We start from the raw sequence: 25,636 nt of genomic DNA, 5'->3' as shown, positions 1-25,636 counted from the left end.
CCATTTGAGTAAAATAATGATGAGAACATTCAAATGAAGGCATAATTTGAATGTATTGAATACTCTAACTTGTGAATATTTTATTTTTGTATACTTCATAAAAACCATCCATTTATATTTTATTCTCAAATTGAGATTCATTAATTCAGCAAATACTTAATGAGCACCTACTATATACTAAGGACTTACTAGGTGTTAGGGAGGCATTGATGAGAAAATGCACATTGATGCTTTCTCACAGTAGGTCAAACTGTGATTGGAAATGCCAGATCAACACACCATTGCATCTTTAAGAAATGGATTAGCAGGGATCTGAATTATTTGCATATATAGCATAGAAAAATACCTGAGTATGTTTGATGCTTCAAAAGTTACACTAATTCAGGTAGGAGAATGGATAATTGAGTTGTAGTACTTTGTCAAGGACTGCCTGAAAAATAAGACAGTAATTTGCATTATACTTTGCAGGAAGAAAAAAATAGCCATTTATTCTATAGTAATTGAATAGATAGATATAGCATTTTAAAAACCAATGATGGCTGTTCATCTCTATGTATCATGTATCTGTCAAAGTAGGAACAACTTGGCACAGCCCAAAGAATACAGCCTGTACTCCCAGCTGGTCGGGAGGTTGAGGTGGAAGAATTGTTTGAACCCAGGAGGCGGAGGTTGCAGTGAACCGATATCATGCCACTGCATCCCAGCCTGGGCAACAGAGTGAGACCTTGTCTAAAAAAAAAATATACGAGGGAATAAAAATTAACTGCAGCCTGTGGCATCTTTGGAGAATTATTGGTTGAATCCAACTGTAAGAATCAATTCTGCTGGTTGTCACTGGAGAAAGTCACTGTTTTCACTTCAAATCCATGACCCCAAATCTCAGACAGATACCCAATGCCAGGCAATGTTAATTTGTTTCTCTCGTAAATTTGCTTTCCTCTTCTTGATGAGTTTCTCACTCCCTCTCTTCTCTTTTTAAAGGCGTTCCCCTCACTAACCCACCTCCAGTACACATATCGTAAGGAAAAGTCACTGTCTGTTGAGAAAATAGAAACAGAAAGGAAGATCTTCATCATCTTACCATCAAATTCTCAACCCTCCCTGTTTCTGAACTTATTCTGGGTATATCCATCTTTTACGGTGGGAGGGGTATCCCTGAACTGTCAGAGACTAATCTCCCCATGTAGGGTCCAGATCCACTCCCTCCGACTCTGTCCGATATCACTCCTGTCATCCTGCTGAGTCTCTTCTGTCATCAGTTTCTCCTCTACTGCATTATTTCCACAGCATGTAAACACTCTCTATTGCTCACCTTTAAAAATTCCTTTCTTGCCAGGTGTGGTGGCTCATGCCTGTAATCCCAGCACTTTGGGAAGCCGACACAGGTGGGTTACTTGAGGCCAGGAATTCAAGACCATCCTGGCCAACATGGTGAAACTCTGTCTCTACTAAAAATACAAAAATTAGCCAGTCGCAGTGACACGTGCCTGTACTCCCAGCTAGTCGGGAGGTTGAGGTGGAAAAATTGCTTGAACCCGGGAGGCGGAGATTGCAGTGGGCCAATATTGTGCCACTGCACCCCAGCCTGGGCAACAGAGTGAGACCCTGTTTAAAAAAAAATCCCTTTCTTATTTCTATATTCCCCTTGAGCTACCATTTATTTCTCTGACTCTTCTCACAGCAGAGCTTATGAAAAGTATTGCATAAAGTTACTTTTCCTCACTTTCACTCATTTATCACTCACTTTTCCACTCCAAGTCTGGAGGCTTTCATCTTCATCATTCCACTAAAACTGTTCTTGGCAGTCACAAATATCACCAAATCTAATTAAATACTGTCACATGTGACCTCGCAGCTTCATGCAACATAGCCAGCCTGACTTTTCTCTCTTGGCCTGTGTGACACTGCTCACTGTGGGCTTTTATTCTGTGCCACCACCGGCCTTCCCATCACTCCTTTCCAGGTGGCTTTGCTTGCTCCTCCCCACTCTGTAGGCTTCAAATCCTTCCTGCTTCAGAACCCTCCTGTTTAATCCAACTAGCTTCTTTGGTGATGTCATCCAGACCCAAGTGATTTGGTATTGACAAATAACTTGCTATTTTCTTATGCTATTGACTCCCAGCCCCTACCTATACTCTAGACCAAGGATCAGCAAACTTTTTTGTGAGGGGCCAGGTAGTAAATAATTCAGGCCATATTAAGTTTCTGTCAGAGCCGGGTGCAGTGGCTCACGCCCATAGTCTCAGCACTTTGGGAGGCCGAGGTGGGAGGATCGTTTGAGCCCTAGAGCTCGAGACCAGCCTGGGCAACATAGTGAGACCCTGTCTAAAGTAAATAAAGTTTATTTTGAAACTACTCAACTTAGCTGTTGTAGCATGAAAACTGCCAGAGACAAATATGTAAATGAATAAGCATAGCTATGTTATAATAAAACTCTATTTATACTAAAATTTGAATTTCATGTAATTTTCATGTATCACAACATATTATTCATCTTTTGGGTTTAGGGGACTGTTTTAAAAAGTTAAAACTATTCTAAGAAATCAGTACCCCCAAAATTAAACAAGTATAAATCTAACAAAATATGTACAAAAATGCAGTTTTCCTATGTGAGCATCTTTTTATATGCTTATTTGCCACCTATCTTCTTTGGTGAGGTATCCACTCAGGTCTTTTGCCACCCCCCCATTTAAAAAATCAGATGGTTCATTTTTTTATTGTTGAGTGTTAAGAGTTTTTTGGTATTTTAGATAACATTCCTTTAGCAGATGTATCTTTTGCAAATATTTTCTCCTAGCCCATGGCTTGTCCTCTGAATTTCCTAATAGTGTATTTTGTAGAGCAGAAGTTTTTAATTTTAAAAAACTCCAAGTTATCAATTATGTCTTTCATGGACCATGTTTTTGGTGTTGTATCTGAAAAGTCATCATCATACCCAAAGTTATCTAACTCTTCTTCTGTGTTACCTTGTAGGAGTTTTCTAGTTTTGCATTTTACTTTTGAGTTTATTTTTGTGAAGGATTTGAGAGCTGTGTCCAGATTCATTTTTCTGTATGTGAGTGTCCAATTGATCCAGCTTCATTCTTGAAAAGATTATCTTTTCTCCATTATTATTATATTATCTATAGTATAATATTATCAGTGCTCCTTCATTGACCATATTTATGTGAGTCTGTTTCTCGGCTCTCTGTTCTGTTCCATTGATCTCTTTCTCTCTTCTTTTGCCAATGTCACACTCTCTTGATAACTGTAGTATTTTTAGTCTTGAAGCAGGTATTGTCAGTCCTCCAACTTTGTTCTCCTTCAACATGGTGCTGGCTATTCTGGGTCTTTTGCTTCTTCATGTAAGCTTTAGAATCTGTTTGTTAATACACAAAAAGTAACTTTGTGGGATTTTGAATAAGATTACATTGAATCTATAAATCGAGTTGGGAAGAACTGACATCTTGACAATATAGAGTTCTTTTTCTTCACAAATATGGACCATCTTTCATTTATTTAATTTTTCTTTGATTTCTCTCAGAGTTTGTAGTTTTCCTCATATATATATGTGCTAAGTCCCATGGCCAATGCCCTGATTGCCTACCCCATATTCATTTCCTCTTTTTTCTTTTTTTTTTTTCATTTTATACAGTTTTTCTTTCCAAATTACAAAAATAGTGTTTTAATTCAGTGAACGGCTTCACCATAACAAAATCTTTTATTATTATTATTATTATTATTATTATTATTATCATTATACTTGAAGTTCCAGGGTACATGTGCACAATGTGTAGGTTTCTTACATATGTATACATGTGTCATGTTGGTGTGCTGCACCCATTAACTCGTCACATACATTAGGTATATCTCCTAATGCTATCCCTCCCCCCTACACCCTCCCCACAATAGGACCCAGTGTGTGATGTTCCCCTTCCTGTGTCCAAGTGATCTCATTGTTTAATTCCCTTTGTTCTTTTGGCTTAGGATTGTCTTGGCAATGTGGGCTCTTTTTTGGTTCCATATGAACTTTAAAGCAGTTTTTTCCAATTCTGTGAAGAAAGTCATTGGTGGCTTAATGGGGATGGCATTGAATCTGTAAATTACCTTGGGAAGTATGGCCATTTTCACAATATTGATTCTTCCTATCTGTGAGCATGGTATGTTCTTCCATTAGTTTGTGTCCTCTTTTATTTCACTGAGTAGTGGTTTGTAGTTCTCCTTGAAGAGGTCCTTTACATCCTTGTAAGTTGGATTCCTAGGTATTTTATTCTCTTTGAAGCAATTGTGAATGGGAGTTCGCTCATTATTTGGCTTTCTGTTTGTCTGTTACTGGTGTATAAGGATGCTTGTGATTTTTGCACATTGATTTTGTTTCCTGAGACTTTGCTGAAGTTACTTATCAGCTTAAGGAGATTTGGGGCTGAGATGATGGGGTTTTCTAAATATGCAATCATGTCATCTGCAAACAGGGACAATTTGACTTCTTCTTTTCCTAACTGAATACCCTTGATTTCTTTCTCTGATTGCCCTAGCCAGAACTTCCAACACTATATAGAACAGGAGTGGTGAGAGAGGGCATCCCTGTCTTGTGCCAGTTTTCAAAGGGAATGCTTCCAGTTTTTGCCCATTCAGTATGATATTGGCTGTGGGTCTGTCATAAATAGCTCTTACTGCTTTGAGATATGTTCCATCAATACCGAATTTATTGAGAGTTTTTAGCATGAAGGGTTGTTGAATTTTGTCAAAGGCCATTTCTGCATCTGTTAAGATAATCATGTGGTTTTTGTCTTTGGTTCTGTTTATATGCTGGATTACGTTTATTGATTTGCGTATGTTGAACCAGCCTTGCATCCCAGGGATGAAGCCCACTTGATCGTGGTGGATAAGCTTTTAGATGTGCTGCTGGATTCAGTTTGCCAGTATTTCATTGAGGATTTTTGCATCGATGTTCATCAGGGATATTGGTCTAAAATTCTCCTTTTTTGTTGTGTCTCTGTCAGGCTTTGGTATCAGGATGATGTTGGCCTCATAAAATGAGTTAGGGAGGATTCCCTCTTTTTCTATTGATTGGAATAGTTTCAGAAGCAATGGTCCCAACTCCTCCTTGTACCTCTGGTAGAATTCGGCTGTGAATCCGTCTGGTCCTGGACTTTTTTGGTTGGTAGGCTATTAATTATTGCCTCAATTTCAGAGCCTGTTATTCGTCTATTCAGAGATTCAACTTCTTCCTGGTTTAGTCTTGGGAGAGTGTAAGTGTCCAGGAAATTATCCATCTCTTCTAGGTTTTCTAGTTCATTTGCACAGATGTGTTTATAGTATTCTCTGATGGTAGTTTGTATTTCTGTGGGGTCGGTGGTGATATCCCCTTTATCATTTTTTATTGCATCTATTTGATTCTTCTCTCTTTTCTTCTTTATTAGTCTTGCTAGCGGTCTATCAATTTTGTTGATCTTTTCAAAAAACCAGCTCCTGGATTCATTGATTTTTTTGGAGGGTTTTTTGTGTCTCTATCTCCTTCAGTTCTGCTCTGATCTTAGTTATTTCTTGCCTTCTGCTAGCTTTTGAATGTGTTTGCTCTTGCTTCTCTAGTTCTTTTAATCATGATATTAGGGTATCAGTTTTAGATCTTTCCTGCTTTCTCTTGTGGGCATTTAGTGCTATAAATTTCCCTCTACACACTGCTTTAAATGTGTCCCAGATATTCTGGTATGTTGCATCTTTGTTCTCATTGGTTTCAAAGAACATCTTTATATCTGCCTTCATTTCGTTATGTACCCAGTAGTTATTCAGGAGCAGGTTGTTCAGTTTCCATGTAGTTGAGTGGTGCTGAGAAGAATGTATATTCTGTTGCTTTGGGGTGGAGAGTTCTGTAGATGTCTATTAGGTCCGCTTGGTGCAGAGTTGAGTTCAATTCCTGGATATCCTTGTTAACTTTCTGTCTCGTTGATCTGTCTAATGTTGACAGTGGGATGTTAAAGTCTCCCATTGTTATTGTATGGGAGTCTAAGTCTCTTTGTAAGTCTCTAAGGACATGCTTTATGAATCTGGGTGCGCCTGTATTGGGTGCATATATATTTAGGATAGTTAGCTCTTCCTGATGAATTGATCCCTTTACCATTATGTAATGGCCTTCTTTGTCTCTTTTGATCTTTGATGGTTTAAAGTCTGTTTTATCAGAGACTAGGATTGCAATGCCTGCTTTTTTTTGTCTGTTTGTTTTTCATTTGCTTGGTAGATCTTCCTCCATCCCTTTATTTTGAGCCTATGTGTGTCTCTGCATGTGAGATGGGTCTCCAGAATACAGCAAACTGATGGGTCTTGACTCTTTATTCAGTTTGCCAGTCTGTGTCTTTTAATTGGACCATTTAGTCCATTTACATTTAAGGTTAATATTGTTATGTGTGAACTTGATCCTGTCATTATGATATTAGGTGGTTATTTTGCTCGTTAGTTGATGCAGTTTCTTCCTAGCATCGATGGACTTTACATTTTGGGATGTTTTTGCAACGGCTGGTACCAGTTGTTCCTTTCCATGTTTAGTGCTTCCTTCAGGATATCTTGTAGGGCAGGCCTAGTGGTGACAAAATCTGTAAGCATTTGCTTGTCTGTAAAGGATTTTATTTCTCCTTCCCTTATGAAACTTAGTTTGGCTGGATATAAAATTCTTGGTTGAAAATTCTAAGAATGTTGAATATTGGCCCCCACTCTCTTCTGGCTTGTAGAGTTTCTGCTGAGAGATCTGCTGTTAGTCTGATGGGCTTCCCTTTGTGGGTAACCTAACCTTTCTCTCTGGCTGCCCTTAACATTTTTTCCTTCATTTCAACTTTGGTGAATCTGACAATTATGTGTCTTGGAGTTGCTCTTCTCAAGGAGTATCTTTGTGGTGTTCTCTGCATTTCCTGAATTTGAATGTTGGCCTGCCTTACTAGGTTGCGGAAGTTCTCCTGGATGATATCCTGCAGAGTGTTTTCCAGCTTGGTTCCATTTTCCCCATCACTTTCAGGCACACCAATCAGACGTAGATTTGGTCTTTCCACATAATCCCATATTTCTTGGAGGCTTTGTTCATTTCTTTTTACTCTTTTTTCTCTACACTTCTCTTCTCGCTTCATTTCATTTATTTGATCTTCAGTCGCTGATACTCTTTCTTCCAGTTGATCGAGTCGGTTACTGAAGCTTGTGCATTTGTCACGTAGTTCTCATGTTAATGGTTTTCATCTCTATCAGTTCTTTTAAAGACTTCTCTACATTGGTTATTCTAGTTAGCCATTTGTCAAATCTTTTTTCAAGGTTTTTAGTTTCTTCGTGCTAGTTACATAGTTCCTTTTTTAGCTCTGAGAAATTTGATTGACTGAAGCCTTCTTCTCTCAACTCTTCAAAGTCATTCTCTGTCCAGCTTTGTTCCGTTGCTGGCAATGAGCTGCGTTCCTTTGGAGGGGGAGATGTGCTCTGATTTTTTGAACTTCCAGTTTTTCTGCACTGCTTTTTCCCCATCTTTGTGGTTTTATCTGCCTTTGGTCTTTGATGATGGTGACGTACTGATGGGGTTTTGGTGTGGGTGTCCTTTCTGTTTGTTGGTTTTCCTTCTAACAGTCAGGACCCTCAGCTGCAGGTCTGTTGGAGTCTGCTTGAGGTCCACTCTGGATCCTCTTTGCCTGGGTATCAGCAACAGAGGCTGCAGAAGATAGAATATTGCTGAACAGCGAGTGTTGCTGTCTGATTCTTGCTCTGGAAGCTTCGTCTCAGGAGTGTACCCAGCCGTGTGAGGTGTGAGGTGTTGGTCTGCACCTAGTGGGGGATGTCACCCAGTTAGGCTACTCAGGGGTCAGGGACCCACTTGAGCAGACAGTCTGTCCATTCTCAGATCTCAACCTCCATGCTGGGAGATCCACTGCTCTCTTCAAAGCTGTCAGACAGGGACATTTACCTCTGCAGAGGTTTCTGCTGCTTTTTGTTTAGCTATGCCCTGTCCCCAGAGGTGGAGTCTTCTTTTTTCTTTATGAAGAAATCTACTTTGATTTGGGACAATTGTGCATCTAGCCATAAAAATTTAATTTCCCAGGCTCTTTTACAGCTATGTATAGCCACCCAGCCAATGAGATGTAAGTGGAAGTCTCTGCAACAGTGTTTGTAGGAAATCTATTGTTTTTCTGATAAACAATGCCAGACTCAGCTGGCAAATGATTTTTGTTCTTTGCCCTCTCCTTTCTTTCTGCTTTGAATGTAGATGTAATGCCTGGAGGTATGGCAGCCAATTTGAGACCATGAAACCACAGCCTAAGATTTGCCAAGCAGGAAAATACAAGGAAGCTGGTTGCCACTCTAAGCTGCCTAATCCAAATGTTATTGGAAAAGTAACCCTCATATTTGTTTAAGCTGTTTTGTTACATATAGGCAACACAACTGTAATGATACGCAAGCATTTTCTTGGTCCTTTAAAACAGTTTTTGAGGTAGACGTCATTACTTTCACTGTACAAATAAGAACACTGAGGCACCTGGATTTGAGCTGTTCTCCCAAGTTAATTCTATCAGCAAAGGTAGGAGCCAGGATTTGAAAGCAGACAGTGTGACCTGGAACACATAGGCTTAGTTCCCCAGACATCTGTAGAGACCCAGGATGAGGTACGGGTGGGGAGAGATCTTGCCAAGCTTTGTATAAGGAGTGGATTTAGAATTGAATCTTGAAATGAGTAGGATTTTGACATATGGAAATTAAAGAAATGAGGAGGACATTGACGATGGAGAAAAAGGTATTGCCTGAGTGTAGAGACTAGTGGATTACTGGCTTTAGCAAAGGAACCAGAAGGTCATGAATTGGAGAAAAGTTTTTAACAACAGGTTGGGGCTACATGGTGACGGTTTCCAAATACAAGCCTCAAAAGTTTGAATTCTCTGATTTATAGAGAACTACTGAATTCTAGCCAGTATTGCTCAAATGGAACACTTCAACAGACATATTTATGAACATTTCCCAATATGATCACAACATTTAGAAATTGGAATTCATGTATTCTATTATCCTTACTTGAACTATGTTTTTCTTTCTTAAAAATAAACTTCAGGTGTCAGATATAGATGTGCAGTGCATGATTCAATTTAGAAAATTCTTTTCCTTTAAATGGGTGCCACCTTGTGGATACAAAGTCCTTAGTGCAGTGGTTTTGAAACTAAAAGAGATTGGTGGCAATTTCTCATAGCTAGATAGATCTTGTGTTTCATGTTCTATCTGTGAGAATTCTGTCATAAAGAACTTTATGCAAAACATTTTATGTATATTGAATATATGATCATTTAAAAGCTATTTATGCTGTTGTATCCAGTTCATTTGATGATTATAAGTTCAAGATTCTGATAATTTGCCATTCTGTAATACTGTATAGAAAAAAAAATCCCCAAGAAACAAAATATGAAGAAGGGAGAAAATGCATTCATTTATTCTCATAAATGATATTAGACTACTTTAATTTGCAGTTGTGCAAGCGCTTGTTTTGCTTGCAAAAGCATGTTGTTCATTTGCACACATCGTATGTGTGTTTACTAAAGACCTTAGTTGTCTGACTTTAACATGCTCAAATCCTTCAGTCTACTCTACACGTAAACCAAGAAGCAAGTAATTTAAAAATCTCCTTATGCAAGAAATGAAGAAGATGGCTTTGAAGATCTGAAAATACAAAATTTTCTGAAGATGCTAACTCACTTGTTCACAGGCAGGAAAAAAAAAAAAGGTCACAATGAGACTTACCATGGCTGTTAAAGACAGTCACTACCAGTGACCAATCCAAGAGGCAAGGTAAAAGGGAGAGGGAAAATAAAGAGAAAAAGAAGACAGAATTGAGAGAATAGACACCTGATGATCCAGGAGGATGAGCTGAAGAAGGAGGGGCAGGGATGCCGTGGGGACTGTGGGGTGTCCCTGTTCCCACTGCTCAGTCCCAGTTCCACCCTCCCAGAACCCTCATGTGAGGTGTGGGCACTGACTGAGGTAGCCCACATCATCATGCCCTGCACAGAATCTCACTTCAGGTCCCATTTCACTCCTCTTTCACCAGATTCTGGCACCATATTCTTCCTGGAGACCAAGAATCCCAGTCTTATTGCAGTTTAGAGGGCCTTCATTGAAGATCATGCAAATTCACCTGTCTGCTACCAACCTTGCTTGGATTGGTGAGCAGAGGACATGTTGGCCCAGAGTATTCAAGCATGCCTCCTACCAGCAGGGTGATTGGGCCACCCCATGACTGAATTCTGACATAATTTCTCCTACCAGGTACCCATCCCCTTCTCCTGCACTTGTGGGTTTTACACTATTACTTTGCCACATCGTTCTGTGTCACCCTAAATAGAGCCACTGGTCAGTTCTTATGCCTGCCAAAATGAGTGTAGAGTGTAGAGTTTCAGCATTTGGAATGGGAATCAGCTGTGGCCTTCTTATTCATATGACCTTGACTGCTACAAGTTGCAGGAGGGATTCCTGGGTCGGTTCCTGACCACATCTCATTACTTGGTGAGGTGAGGCTAGAGATGACCTCCCGGCTAGCACTGTCCAGCATCCCTCATTTGTGAACAGCCCATTGTGTTCTGCCACCTGCAGGTCAGGCGGGGAAAGAATCCTCTATACAGATAGTCCTGTGAACAAGAAACATTCATACCCCCACCTAAGTTTGCTCCTGGTTGCATCAAAACCTGTTTGCAAATCTGGAGAGGCCCCAGCTCTACGGGTGAGCTCCACCCAAGCAAGTGAGCATCACTGGAGGGTAGAGGCAATGCCTAGCCTAGTTTGGCTTCTTTTAGGGTTTCTTTTTCCCCCAGTCCCCCTTCCCACCCCACTCCCCTGCCACTGGATTCTGGAGCACTTGGCTTTATGCATCTAGCATTTTCTTGATCTCTTGTTATTAAGACATTGTGTCTTGTCCACTGTTTATGCCTCTAGCTGCGATATGCTCCTCCAGACTGATGAGTGACTGGATGTGTCAGGCCACTCACATTAGCTCCTATTCCCACCCTGTGTGCTTTCAGATCTTGGGGAACATCTCTTCCTTCCTGCAGGTGGTCCTTGAGTGACCCTTCTTCCTGTTCATCCTGGTTTGAGTGTAAGACTGCATGTTGATGGGTATGTTTCAGAAATACCTAAATATAATGCTTGGCAGAAGTTAAATGCAGCTGTCTTAATTGTTCTCCATAAACCTGTGTGTTTGAGATCCCTTTTTTCTGCAGAGGTTGTTCTTTTGGCCAGTCCTTTGAGGCAGGTGACAGATAAATTCAACACACTGTAAATCATGAGGAGATTGGACCTTTGATTTTATTGCTGGCCAAACACAAATTTCCTGGAAAAATATATTTGAACGGTCAGTCACCAAAGAGCAACAAAGCTGAATTAAAAGTCTCTGGTACAGTGAGGTTTGCAAACACTGGTTCTGTTTCCGTAAGTGAGAACAGCTGTCCTGGTAGGGTTTCTTTCTCCACCCCTTTAAGAGCACTTAGAGATTTTCTCTGCTAAAGCATATTTTAGAAAACTTATGTTATAATGAGTGGAAGGAAAAAACTACAAAACAAAAAAATTTTAAAAAGACAAAAACAATCGCCATATGGCTTTTTCATGTGCAGGCTTCTGGAAGTCCGCCTGCTGGATGTGTAACACATGCTATGGAATATTCATCTTGTCTCTCTGTGATCTCTGTCTTTGTGTTTGCTACTAGTGAGCCTTGGAGGTTATCACAAATACCAGTTGTGTGAAATGAGCACAACTGACAGGATTTAAAGGCTAAAACCAACCTTTCTAATCCATCTATTCCCCATTCTCCTCCTTAGGCCTTGCCTCTTCTGCAAGACTATATGACATCCTTGCTCCTCTGATGGGAGCTACAGTAATTTCCTGAATGTCAGTCAAAGCCTCCTTCCTTGAGGAGTTGGAGAAATTCGGGTTTCTCTTTCTGACTAGATGGAAAAGGAGCTATAAAGACTTTTCAGAATAAGATGAGGGTTAGCATTTTTGCCACATGTGCTTGACTTTTTCACTTCTTTGCTAGCTTAGAAATATAGAGTCCTTTTTTCTTTCTTATAAAATTAGTTAAAATTGATTCTGAATTAAAAATATGTGTAGAGATCAGTTATTACATCAAAATAACTTCATGAATATTGAGCAACAGCTATGTGTGCTGGACATTGTTCTGAGTGCTGGGGATACAAAATAGATTAAGTCCCTGCTCTCCTGAAACTTACAGTGAGCAGAGGAAAATAAGCAAATAGGCAAAAAGATATATAATGTGAGGTGGTAAGCACTATGGTGAAGAATAGAACAAAGTTAGGAGCTAGGGAATGATTGCTGTTCAGGGGTGGGTCACTGTTCTACATAGGATGGTCAGGGAAGGCATCTCAGGTAAGACAATATCTGAAGGATATGAGGGAGTGGCCCAGGCAGAACAAACAACTAGTTGTAAACACCAAGGTGCTCAGCATATTCAAGAACTTTTTAGGTTATAGTGAAGACTTTTTGGATTTTATTTTCATTGAAATGGAAAGTCTTCAGAAAGTTCTGAATGAAAAGAGTGACATGATTTCATTTGTGTTTTTAAAGAACCAGTTTGGTTGATATTACTAAAACAGATAGTGTGAGTGGACAAAGGAGAAAGAGGAGAAAGCAGGGCAACTAGCTAGGAGGTGATTACAGTTAAGTTTAAGAAGAGGAGTTGACTGGACTAAAGCAGTGATGATGGAGTCATGAGCAGTGATCAGATTCTGAAACTATTTTGAAGACAGAACCAACAGGTCTGACTGATGAATTGGATATAAGGCCTAAGGAAAAGAAGAGTCAAGAATGACCCTGAGGTTTTCAAACCTACCATCCAGTAGAAAGAGAACCTATAGTGATGCAGGAACAAGAGGGGACAGTTGCAGGCAGAAGGGGTTGGGATCAAGCACACAAGTGGACTGTTGGAGAGAGCAAAAGGTACTGATACAGATGTAGGTAGATGGGTTGGTAGATTTGGTGGTAAGAGGTTTTCAAGGATCATGAAGTGAAAATCCGGTGGCAGAGGAGGAGTTGGAGGCTTGAGAAAGGAGTGTGGCGAAGTAGTAGAGTGGAGGGGTGAATTGACTAGTGCCTCCCTGTGCATCAGAGTCACTCAGGACACTTGTTAAAACACTAGTTGCCTCACCCTGAAACGTACTGATTCAGTACATCTGGGAGGCGCCCAAGAATTTGCAGTTTAGTAAGTTCCTAGGTGATGCCAATGCTGCTGGTCCAAAGACCAGACTTCGGGAGCCACTGGGCTGGGGAAATGGGTTAGAATGGAGGGCTGGGGCATCACTAAAGGCCTCCTTGCATCTGGCAGTGATTCACGTGAATTTTGTCAACATGGTCGTGTGCCTTTTTTCCAGCCCTGATCAGCTGCTCAACAGCTGGCAGCAGGAGGTAGATAACTGGACTTAACAAAATGAAGAATTGGTATCACCAGGATACTTAGGAGGCATTACCTCTATGTGATGTCTTTGTATTCTGAAAATACTAGTTGAACATCCTTTATTTTAAATAGAAAGGATAAGAGAATCTGAGACTGAGAAACAGGAAAATGGAAGTTTGCGGATAAAGCTTACTGTTGTAGGACTTAGAAGTAAAATGGAGGTCGGGCGTGGTGGCTCATGCCTGTAATCCCAGCACTTTGGGAGGCCAAGACAGGCGAATCACTTGAGGTTGGAGTTCGAGACCAGCCTGGCCAACATGGTGAAACCCTGTCTGTACTAAAAATACAAAATTAGCTGGGCGTGGTGGCACATGCCTGTAATCCCAGCTACTTGGGAGGCTGAGGCAGGAGTATCGCTTGAACCTGAGAGGCGGAGGTTGCAGTGAGCCAGGATTGTGCCATTGCACTCCAGCCTGGGCGACAAGAGTGAAACTCCATCTCAAAAAAAAAAAAAAAAAAAGAAGTAAAATGGAGTAATATCCACCTCTGGTCTCATATGGCAAGGAGAAACATATGCCCCTTTCCCTAACATACCTGTTTCTGTGGTCTACTAAAGAGCAAAATTCTGAAATATACTTTGAAAAACTAAAACTCAGTTCTTTTGTATTTTATAAGATTACATCACAGACTGAATTTTGAGGGTTATGTTGTTCTTTGAAAATGTTTATACCCTCCTACAAAAAAATAAGTGGTTAACTGCAGAGCTTCACACACAGAAATGATATCAGCACATGTGGTAAAGAGAAAATTGGCTGTTAGAGTAAGGGCCACAGCTCATTAATGAGAACAGGAAGAGAAGAACTGACTTCCATAAAAAGAAACAATATTAATTGAAATAGAATATGTAAAGCAGAAATTTGAATATACTATGGTATATCTACATATTAAGCGCATTATATTTTTAAGTGTAACTGATAGTTTTCTTTTTGTTAAAAAAACAAAACAGATTTTGCTGGAGCCAGGTGTGATCCAGGATGTGCTAGCAGCGGGCAGTCACCTACAGCTGTTGGAGCTTCTTAATTTATGCTCCCACTATCTCATCCAGGTATGTGAGCTTGCATCCTGCTCATACACCCTTCGTATTCCTTTCCCCGCAGTCATAAGCTGGCCCCCACCAACTGGAGCTGAATGACAGGTAAAGTGGGGGTGGGGTGTGGGCTGTGGTAGCAGAGTTTCTCCAGAACATAAGCTGAGAAGCTCCTAGGAGGGCGGCTGCTGCTCTTGCGTCCAATCACGGACGGAAGCAGGAGTTTTCCTCCACTGTCCTGCCCACCTTAGGTCTCCATGACCCCTGAGCAGCCGATTAACTCAGTGACCATGCACAGGGTTCCCTGCAGGGGCCCGGGGAGGTGACGCTGAAAGGAGTCCTAGTCCGAAGCAATATTGTCTGGTTATGGAAATAATCACAAATGTAAGAAAAGTCTAATAGTCATTGAATATTTCAGGAACAGTATCTAGTAAATCACAAAGTCCTATGTAATTAATTACCATGTGAACTTCCCAGGCAGTAAATGCTAGAGAAGGGATGAGTGATGTTCGTATTCCTGCCCTGATTTGCTGGTCAGGAAAGGCCCCATGAGAACGAGGGAGAGAAACCTCCCCAACACCACGCACTGACTGTGTGTTCACAGTTGTTGCCCAGACAGTCCTCACAATAACTTTGCCCGTTTTTATAGATTTAAAAAATCAGAGACTTAAAATGTATCCAACTTGCCTGAAGCAATATGGCTGGTAGGACTTTCTGATTCCGAAGACTATTTCTTGGTTGGATGAAAACTCCTTGTTAGATAGGAGTCTATGGGGCATCTTAGGCAAACAGTATGGCTATGAGTCTCTTGGACTTTATAGAGCGTAACTAACTAATTTCCAATTTCAGGATCCTCCCATTTCCCCCACTGGTATCACCTTCACTTGCATTTATTATAGCATTAAAAAAATAATTTGAAGAAATAATAAATTCATCACACAATGTAATGCCACTGTCTTTGTGCATATGACATGATATGAGTGAGCAGAAAAGTTTTGTTTTCCTGCCCAATTACTTTATTTTCCTTTTAAATCATTTTCTCTCATTTTAAATATATACTTTTATCATTGACTTCCATTACCTCTTAAGTAGTTTACAAAGCTCTCTCTAGTCTAGCATCTTATTTAATCTTCCCAACAACCCTGGAAGATAGGAACCAGCACTTCCCAGGGAGACGGTGTGAGGAAGGTCAGCCATGTTCACCTGAGGAAGATTCAAATACAGTATATGGAATTCTTATGATTATTTCAGCACATTTAATCTAACAGTAAATGGTTAATGATTTTTTTTTTTACTTTATTTTCCTTTCTTTTCCTCTCAATATTGTTAGGTGGTATGGGAAAGCTATTTTTAATGCCTTTCTGCCTGTAGCAAATGGGAATCATGTAGAAAGGTTATAAGACTTCAAAAGTGTGTGTTTGACTTGTGAAATTGAAATTACTTTTATTTGACATTTCTACATCAAATATTGCAACTTGGGCTTTACGCATCATCACCTGATTCACTTTCCCCATGGCAGACAGTAATCAGTGATGCATGTTGACACAGTTTGGTTATAGCAGTAGTTATCATGATACACATTATAAATGCTGTGTATATGCAGGGGTGTGTGGGTATACCTAAGTCTATAATTTTCTGTAAGTGAGAATTCCAGATGAACATTAAAGGTTCATGGGTGTTTCCCCCTTTCCCATCAGATAGGTGATTTGTTGAGATACTAAGTGACTTGTATACTTTGGAATTTAACTTCTGCATTTCATTATTGCGCTGAGGTAAAAGTGTAGCATGCCTGCATGCTTGTGGACAGTTATTATTCAGGCTTCTTCAATAGTGGTTGAAATTTTCACTGTCTTTTCACAAATGTTTTCATTTTGTCATGTAACTTTACTTCTACTTTTTACCTGTGATTATTGCAAGATGTCAAACTTGTAGAAGGAAACTTTGACTACATGAGTACCATGTCGATGTAGAAACCTTCCTTATTTCAGCCTTTTAAAAATATATACCCTGCTTCTCTCTTAGGATTATAAAAATCACAGACTGGGTCAATTCAATCTACTTTTATATTTTGATATAGTCTCATAGTTATATCTGTTTGTAATTTTTTGGTAATATTGTTCAACTGGTTTTTAATTTAATGTGGGACTATTTCATTGAGTATATAAAAATAATATTTTCTTAGTGTGAAAAATTCCCAGTGCTTAAAATGTATCCAGGAATTGTGCCCCTTCAATCAATGCTGATATATGCTCCATCTTTGCGTGATACTTTGTCAACTAGGAGTTTTTGAAACCACTCTCTTCACTCAGATGTCTGGTGTTGTTTTGTTGTTCTCAAACTGCCATTCTTTCTTTGACTTCTCTGCCAGAGGAGTGAAGGGCAGACCAGCTCAAATATACCATTGCCCTCCAGTGCTCATTTCAAAGTATCTCCAAGGGGAACCGGTGGACGCTCCCTGAGCCTCACTGTCATCCTGCAGTTCCTCTGAACATGTAAATGGTGCTGCTGCCCTCCTGAAAAGGAGAGGAATACCTGGCACTGTGTGGGCTGCTTTCTCTTGAATTTCCTCTGGCAGGCTGCTGAGAGAAGGAACCCCAAATTGCAGGAGCAGTGCTCCTCTGTGTCAGTGCGGACAGCTATTGAATTAGCTGCCTAATTAGCCTTCTCAGAGGTTCTCAAAGCATGTGTGTGGGAAAAAGGAAAGCTGGGCAATGAACTTGATGCTAATTGTTGGGGAGGTGGAGTGTCTTGCCTTTCTTTAGGCTCCCACTAATCTAGTCTATAGGTTATAGTAGCCTCCTGAGCAGTCTGCTTGTTTCTAGCCTCAATCTGTGGTAACCCATGGTCCCCAGAACATCACTATCTTTTCCCAAGAAAGGGAACCACATATATTGAGGGCCTATCCATCCTGAGTGTTTTGCAGGGACTCCCATTTCCACTGTTAAGTCACCCCTTAACACTGGTGGGTTGTTTTCTTTATACAGATGGAGAAACTTAAATTCAGAACTAGGATGTTGATCTGGTTTGAAAACTTTCATTAGCTATCCTGATCATCATTCAAGTACATTATTTCTCCCACAAAAGTCTTTAGCCTCATCTTCAAGGCCCGGCCTGTTCCTCCCTGGCCTCATCTCCAGCCACAGTGCCTTTCCTAGCCTGTTTTGTTCTGGGCCCTAAGGCAGAGTTTTCATGTTGGGACTTGCCATTAGGGGAGAAGATTCATTGGTAGAGATCCTCAGTGGCAGGCAGAGCCTCTCAGTCCCCTTTAGATTGTACCAAGGGGTAGGAGTGGGGAAAGCTTCATACAGACACACACACACACACACACACACACACACACACACCCCCCATCGCCTCTGCTGATGCACAATGCCATAAGATCAGGAATATCGGCAACTGAATTTCGTGTTACATCCCCTGCAAGTGATGCATCAGAAGCTTTGATGAAGATGTCTCTTTTTTTGTCATTAACTTTCCAAAAAAAAAAAAAATGTATACATTTTGTATCACCTTTCCCAAGTATATTCTATTGTCTTATTAACAATCATTCTTCATGTTCACCAAGTACGTTGTCTTTTTAATAATATGCAATTTAAATGTATTGATAAACAGAACCATCACATAGACTTTTCAAATAAAACCACCAAAGTACTGAATACGCAACTCCCTTTTTGATAGGAATGTAGGTCTAATATCTATTGCTAGACAGCAGGTGGCAGTGTGAATCCACCAGAATTCAGTAGTTAATTTAAAGCAAAAATCAGGAAAAAAATGAAAAGAAAAATTATTTATTTTGCTACGTATTAGTCTTCTGACCTAATCAGTAAAAAAGTCATTATTCACACCACACTGGGCAATATGCATTGTAATTTTTAACAAATAATAGGAAACTGTTAATGTGTTCACAGGAAATACAGTTTTGTCTTGGGCTGCTGTGGTCATTTATCAGCACACTTTGTGAAATCACTCATTTGTTCTAATTTGAATGTAAATGACTCTAAGGTTTTACAAATAAGGTGACAGACTCACATAAATGTAATTGCAGGGTTCATCTCCCTCTTTTTATATATCACTCATTAGGTTATGAATTAAATACATCGTATTAAACCAGGGGCATGTCCAATGATGATATTGTAATGGCAAATTACTCTATGCTATTAGAGGTGTATTTTTTATTCATGGACATTAATTTGTCATTAAGCGGCATTAGTTTAGCACTTTTATGTGAAAGACGTGACCTGCAAGAGGAGGCGTGCTGCTGGGATGTGAGAGGCTGGGACACAAGGGCTATAGGTAGAGCATTTTATCATTGTAAGGGAAACAGAGAGGGGGGTCTGTTGTATTTGTTTTGTTTTCTGTTTTTACAGCATGAAAGATAATTTCCCCAGATTGAAGGCGTTGTTCTATTTACAGTGTGTACATGTGGATCATCTAGTAAAGCAAAGCCCAAATTCTTACTATTCTTCAGTCAGAAGCCAAGGAGGAACATAAGGGGAACAGGAGGGAGAAAGGGTCCTGCCCTAAATCTCCTTCTCTGTGACTGATGTTTACTCAGCATCCCTTGTCTTCATTAAATTTTACACTAAGTGGGCTATGGTGAGAAGTAGTTCTTTTCTCTCTTCAGTTAAGGTACAAAGGTTTAAAAAATGCTATTCTCTCACGGAGGAGTTAAGGAGAATTCTGGGTGATTTTCTTCCTTTTTTTTTTTTGTACCAATGGCGATTTCAATAAGAAACTATTTTTCCACTTTCATTCTGAGAAGCACTAGATTCTTGAAATACCTACACCAGGGCTGAAGGTATCTGAGTGCTGTTTTTGCATCATTCTGCACATGGTTTAATGTGGTTTGGAAAATGTCTCACCACCTCCAGTTACACTGTGGGGCTTTCGAGCAGAGGGATCACACCTTATACTGATTTTATGCCTTATCCCCTCCCTGCCTTCACATTGTGGAAGTTCATTATGTACTGAGGGATTGAAAGGTGCCTCCATTCAGTAATTTTTCTCTGCTTCTTAAATATCAAAATTCATGTTATAGTAGGAAAAATATACTACCAGTCTTTCATTAGTTTTGCCCACTGAATACATTTTTTTTGTTAAAAATCTTTCTTTGGGGATTAAATTTGACACTGAGGAGCTTACATATTTTACAGTATTATAATAGCTTATCATTTTTAACCAAGTAATACTACAATGACTTATAGGAGGTTATCTCTTCTAAACAATGTATTATTATAATTTTAATTATTAAATTAAGAGTATCACCTAAATACATAATATATAATGAGTGTTCTGAAGACAATAACTTATCCTCAAGATTGAGGAGAAGTTATAACTCATGTTCATTTTTCTGTAACACTGAACCATTTTTTCCCACATTAGAGAAGACAAATGATTTTACCAACATATATATTTAATATACTCATAATCAAATGCACTGAGTGCTGTTCTATAGTTCACTAGAGCTGAGACTTTTGTGTTTGGAGAAAGTTAAAGTACAGAGTTTGGAAAGCATATTACAAGTGGTTTAATCTTTTGGATTATTTTTAATCAGCAAAAATGATCAAAAAGGGTGGAAATGTATCAGACCTATTAAATCATAGCCAACTAGTAATTATTTGTTCTAATCAAGAGTATTTGCTGTCTGGCATGGGTAATGCAGAATATCATATTTGCCAAATAACATTCCTATTTGGCTCTGAAATGCATCATAAGATCTGCAGTAGCCATTTTAGGGTCCCCATTAATTTTTTTCATATGCTATTATGTTGGCTTTTATTCCCTAAGCCCACACTAAAGGATGTCAGGAAGCGACAGCCCAGAGGCACACTGGCAGGCCAGGCAAGTCATTTCAGCATTTTAATCTGTTATGCGGATAATGTAGGATTGACTGTATCTTCTTTGTTTGTGAGGTTTTTAGAGGAGAAAGATTCTCCTGAAAGAATATCTCTTGCAAGAATTCACTAATAATATTAGTCATTTCAAACCTACGCTAACTGTTGTCAGCTGGATGATTTTAAAATCACTTTCAGTATGCATTTTTCTTTTTAAAAATAAAGTGTTTCCAGTATTTTATTCATGCTAGAGTTCAGAATCAATAATAAAAACAAACAAACCTCAATTTCACTGAATTCCATTATTAATACTTGGAAATTGGTGGAGGTTGTGTAAAAGAAGATCTGTATTTCATTTGAGATATTTATTCTCCCACCCACCCATCTGTAAATATTTCTAGTCATGGGGAAATGTCTCTCCTCTTCCCTGAAGCTAAACTACCTTTCTGCTCCTTATTCCATCAGTTACTCCTTGTGTTTCCTGTGGTTTTGATTTCTCCTACTTTACTGGCACTTTTCTTTCAGTTTATAAATAGGATCAATAAGACGGGAGACACTCTTCTTCATCTCTCATTACCGCAGCTGCTCCTTGACCTCACTCCCCAACCGTACCCAGTGTCGGCATTGCTTACCTCCTGTTCATTCTTCAGGCCCATTGAACTCAGTCTTCTGCCTTCATTACTCCTCAAAAGTTCTTCCAACAAAGGTCACCAAAACCTCCTTGTTGTCTGATGCGGCAGGCCTTTGTGGTATCCTAAAGTGACTCCTCTACAGCATTTAGACATTGGGAGCTGCATTCTTTCCTGCGCCTCTCTTTCTCGGGGCTCTCTCCTATTTTCCTCCTACTCATTTTCAGTACCTTTACAAGTGTTCTTCCATTAGCTCCTTGACTGTCCCTCAAAGCATGGGAGCTCTGCATGGGACCCTTCCCTTCTGCTCACTATCACTCTCTTTCATGTATCTGTGGAGGGTTACTCACTCCAGCCCTCTCTCCTGAGTTCCAGCCCTGTATGTTCAGCCAGCATTTCACTTGGTATCCCACATGCCGCCCAAATCCACCTTTGCCCAGTCTCACACACCTGCTCCTCCTCCTCCTCCCTGTCTTTGTTAAGGGACCATCATCTTTTTAGTCACTCAAGCCTTGGCATAATCTTACACTGCCCAGTCCTCAGGTATTCCACTAAATAGTGTTGGTTTAGCCGTTTAAGTCATTCTCAAATATGCTACCTTCTCTTTCTCCTCATTATCATTGACATCATTAGGGTCGGGACTATTTTTCCTCGACTGCCCTGCAATAACTCAACTGGGGTCCCTGCCTATAGTCTAATGCTAATCAATACTGTACAATCTAAGTTATTTGTCTGGTCCACAAAATAATTTCTTTGCCTAAAATCCAAGCTAGCTTTCCATCTTTTAATTGCAGAACCATGTCCTTTCTCTTTCTTGTCCCTATAATGTACCCTATTCTGACTGTACCCCATGGACAGCTTGTCTTAGCTCCAAGCCAGCTGCCTAGTCTACACTTTCGCTTGGGTATTTCTCAGGCACGTGACCTTTCTGAGTGTGAACCCAAGCCAGAAAACCAGGAGTCATCCTAGAATCACCCATCTCCTTGAGCCCCACATACACTGACACAGAGACCTTTCAGCCCCACCCCCTTAACTTGTCAAATCTCTCTCATTGTCTCTCTTTCCACTACTACTGTCTTCATTCAGATCCACATTACTTATTTTCTGGACTAAAGAAACTTCTTGCTAACTGATGAATCTGCTTTCCCTCTTGCCCCATTCCAGTACCTCCTCCAAAATTCTGTTTGATAGATTTTGAAAAGTTTTTTTTAATCCGTGAAAAATTCTGTTTGATTGATTTTTTTAAAAAAATCACAACCTGATCATGTCACATTCTTGCTTAAAATTATTCATTATGATGAATGTGGTTCACATAGTCTTTAGGATGAGGTTCACTCCTTTTAATTTGGAACACAGGGCCTGTCTTTATTATGAAACATGCTATCTCTTTAGCTTTTTTTTTTTTTTTAAACAATTTACTACCCATGTGCAATGCCTGTTCCACAGTCATTATGAACTTTGTGCATTTTCCTGTACCTAAACCTCTTCATACGAAGCCTCCTTTTCTGTGGATTATTTTTCCCTCACTTTGTTACCTTCTGAATTCCTATTTAACTTTCAAGTACTTGACTTACATTGTCTCCTCTTCCAGAGTTGCTTGATCAATCCACCCAGTTGGAATTATATTTTCCTGCTCTTCTTTAATTATGGGCAATCTTCTGGGAGACGGATCACACCATATTGTTTGTGTTAATTTACTTATCTGTCTCCCCAAGACATAGGTTTATGTCCCAAAGTTGTGTGATATTGGACAAGTTACTTAACCTCTTTGTCCCCCACCTCCTCATCTGTGAAACACAGATATGGTATCCTATATACAGTCTACCTTTTAGGGATGTTGAAGGATTCAGTGAGACAATGCATGCAAAGTATCTCACAAACACACTGTCCTACATCAGTGAGTGCTCTATAAACCAGAGCTGATATAATGTGTACTTCACTTGTGAATTCCTCTATTAATTCCACAGTTATCCTCCTACCCAACCCCTCACCCCTGTCTTCCCTCATTTCTGCAAATGTCAGCGACTTTGCTGCCTACTTCAAATTGACAACCTATTGGACAAATCTGTTTCTGAAATTTTGGGGAATAATCACCATTCTGTAAAAGATATTCTTCCTCTTAGCCACTTCTCTTTGATTTTGCTGAAATGCATACATTGTTTTTCAGAAGTCACAAATAATTAAATGAGCCGTCACTTTCTCTCTGCCTCTGAAATTTGAAAACATCATACTGAAATTGTACTTTAATAAATAATAAAATAATGCTTTGACAAAAGCAACAAAATACATGGTATTGACACTTTGTAGACAGAAAATTTTGTTTTATTGTTTCCCCTGCCCTTTCTATAATTAAAACATCTTTTTCCATCCTGGCATACAGAATCCAAGAAACAATTGGAAAAGTCTTTCATCTCTAGTTCTAGTGCATGGTAGGTACTTAGAAACACATATTGTCTGATTGAATTCCTCTGCATGTACCATAAGAGCTCCCGGTGATAGAAACTTTGATTATGAAGTTGCATGATATCCTATGCTTCCTGACTAGGGGACATAAAAGCTGTGTATTTATTTAAAATTAAAAAAGAAATCTGAATTATTCCTTACTGGGAGAATGCTATCCATGTGTCTCACTTCCCTCCATCTGTCTTCCTTTCCTCTGGCTTTCCTTCCGGAGGAAGCAAAGGGGTGTAAAGGGGTGGAGACTTCTCTTCCACCCCTTTCTCACTGTCTATCCACAAGTATCTTTTAGAACAGGCTACCAACCTTTATCCTGCTGCAACCTTTATCATGCTACAAGCCCTAGGAAGTGCCTGCTTGTCTGTGTCATGGACTTGGCTCCAGATACCCTGGCCTCAGTCCCACACATTCAGTATAATGTTTGCCTGCTTCAGAGGTACAGTTGAAGGGCTTGGGTCACACAATTTGTTTGCTGCAAGAGTATATTTATGCAGGACAGAGTAATTCCTGTCTTCACTGAAATGCATACTCCAGAGTAACGATTCTTAAACTTGACTATGCAAGGAATCATCTGTATAGATGGCTAAAACAGACTACTTGGGCCCCACTCCAGAGTTCCTGATTCAGGAGGTCTGGGAGGGGCCTGAGAACCTGTATTCTAACAAGTTTTGAGGGATGCTGATGTCTGAACCAGGGAGCACAGTGTGAGAACTCCCACTCTAGATTCTCTTGCCACACTGCTTTTTATCAAGTACCTGACTGTTAAATCACCGATATTCAGATTTTGAAAGTGTATTTGTCACATTTAGATAAATTTGAATTGCTCCTAGTAACATAAAGATATTGATGCTGTGTATGCTTCATAGCATCCAAAAGATAAAAAGTGAAAATAATGCAAATCTGAAACAAACAAACAAAAAACCTTCCAGGTCTCACTCTTATTCATAATAATGATTAAGACAGTCTGTAGGTAAGTGAGAGATTAAAAAAAAAAAAAAACTACTTTATTAAGTTATGATTGACATACTGAGGGATGATTTAAAGTGTGCAGTACTGGGCTAATTTTCAGCAATCTGACTTTGTGTACTAGAGCAAGTAGGGAAACATATCATAATGACTTCTATACTATTCTTTTAAACATTTTAAAACTGATTTTGCCTATCCTGGTTCAAAAAGTATAGTTATTGAAATTTTAGGTTTAAAACCCTAGTTGCTCAGATAAACTATTTTCAATTAAAAGAAAAATATATATATTAACTTCCCGTATATATTCCATATTCATTGGCAATCTCCTTATGTTATGAGTCAGGTTTAGTGAACTTTGAAACAGCATTTTGCAGCACATAGTGACTGTGGCCAGAATTATTAGCTACTGTTGATGGCTATGTTTCACTTCCTCCCTACTAGATTTCCAGCTTACTAGAGAATTTCCCAACGAACAATATAAAATTATTCATGAGCCTTGGGTATTATGCAAACAATTGATTATGAAAATGTACTAGTAACCTAATTGTAGAATTCCTCTGTTATACAGCACAAATATATTTAAATAGGTCTTGCAAGACTCCAAAAATTAGAGCATGCTGGAGTTTTCCTTGTACTTTTGAATTGCTGCTAATACTTTGTTTTCATTTAATCAAATTGTATCGTATACATATTCATATCAATATATGAATAGATCATTACATACAGTTGTCCATACATTTTTACATATTTATATACAAAATATACCTATATCTCTCTATATGTTTATACATATAAAAATATCTGAGTTTGATTATTTTATCATATTACAAGTTATCTGACCTGCATTGTCAATGAATTGCTCATTTTTTCTTCTATAACAATTAGACAGTTAGATTTTATCCTATCAGCTCTGTGACAGTGTTGAGAAAATTCACAGAGCCCTTCACACGCCCAATAAACATGATAACTTTTTTCATATATAGCTGATCCCAAGGCTATTAAAAGATTTGGATTTTGTTTATTTATTGGTTTGTTTCAACCTGTACCAAAGGCCACACCTTCACCGCACATCTACACCAGCCCCCTTTATGTTGCTTTCCCTACTCCTGGAGTACCAGCCTTTCCTGCAGCACCAGGTTAGGTAGTCACATAATACCTTGATTTACAACTAGGTTGTAATCAAAATAGGAAACAGGTGGAATCACAACTGGGTATGGTGCCTTGGATATTAATGGCTTGGCTCAGCAGTGGAATTTCTAAGCCATGTACACTTTTTTGT

At 39.4% G+C, this 25,636-nt stretch overlaps 1 protein-coding gene across 15 annotated transcripts in view; it reads left to right on the top strand.

Annotated features, from left to right (window-relative positions):
• Positions 1–25,636, top strand: part of LOC105498579 (kelch like family member 32) — a 209,120-nt gene that overhangs the window by 120,147 nt on the left and 63,337 nt on the right. For 13 of the 15 annotated variants that reach the window (XR_011623526.1, XR_003021909.2, XR_003021908.2 and 10 more), the window contains one exon: positions 14,391–14,489. The exons of the other annotated variants lie outside the window; for them this stretch is intronic. Coding sequence is in view for 7 of the 13 variants with exons in the window: in XM_011770719.3 (XP_011769021.1) it covers positions 14,391–14,489 (99 nt within the window). In the remaining 6 variants the exon portion in view is untranslated. Of the gene's footprint in view, positions 1–14,390; positions 14,490–25,636 lie in introns of those variants that run through there. 15 annotated transcript variants of the gene reach the window in all.

This window comes from Macaca nemestrina, chromosome 5 (assembly GCF_043159975.1).
Source record: "Macaca nemestrina isolate mMacNem1 chromosome 5, mMacNem.hap1, whole genome shotgun sequence".
NCBI classification, from domain to species: domain Eukaryota; kingdom Metazoa; phylum Chordata; class Mammalia; order Primates; family Cercopithecidae; genus Macaca; species Macaca nemestrina.
The sequence above is the reverse complement of the archived record's forward strand: the minus strand, read 5'-3'. Positions and strand labels throughout refer to the sequence as shown.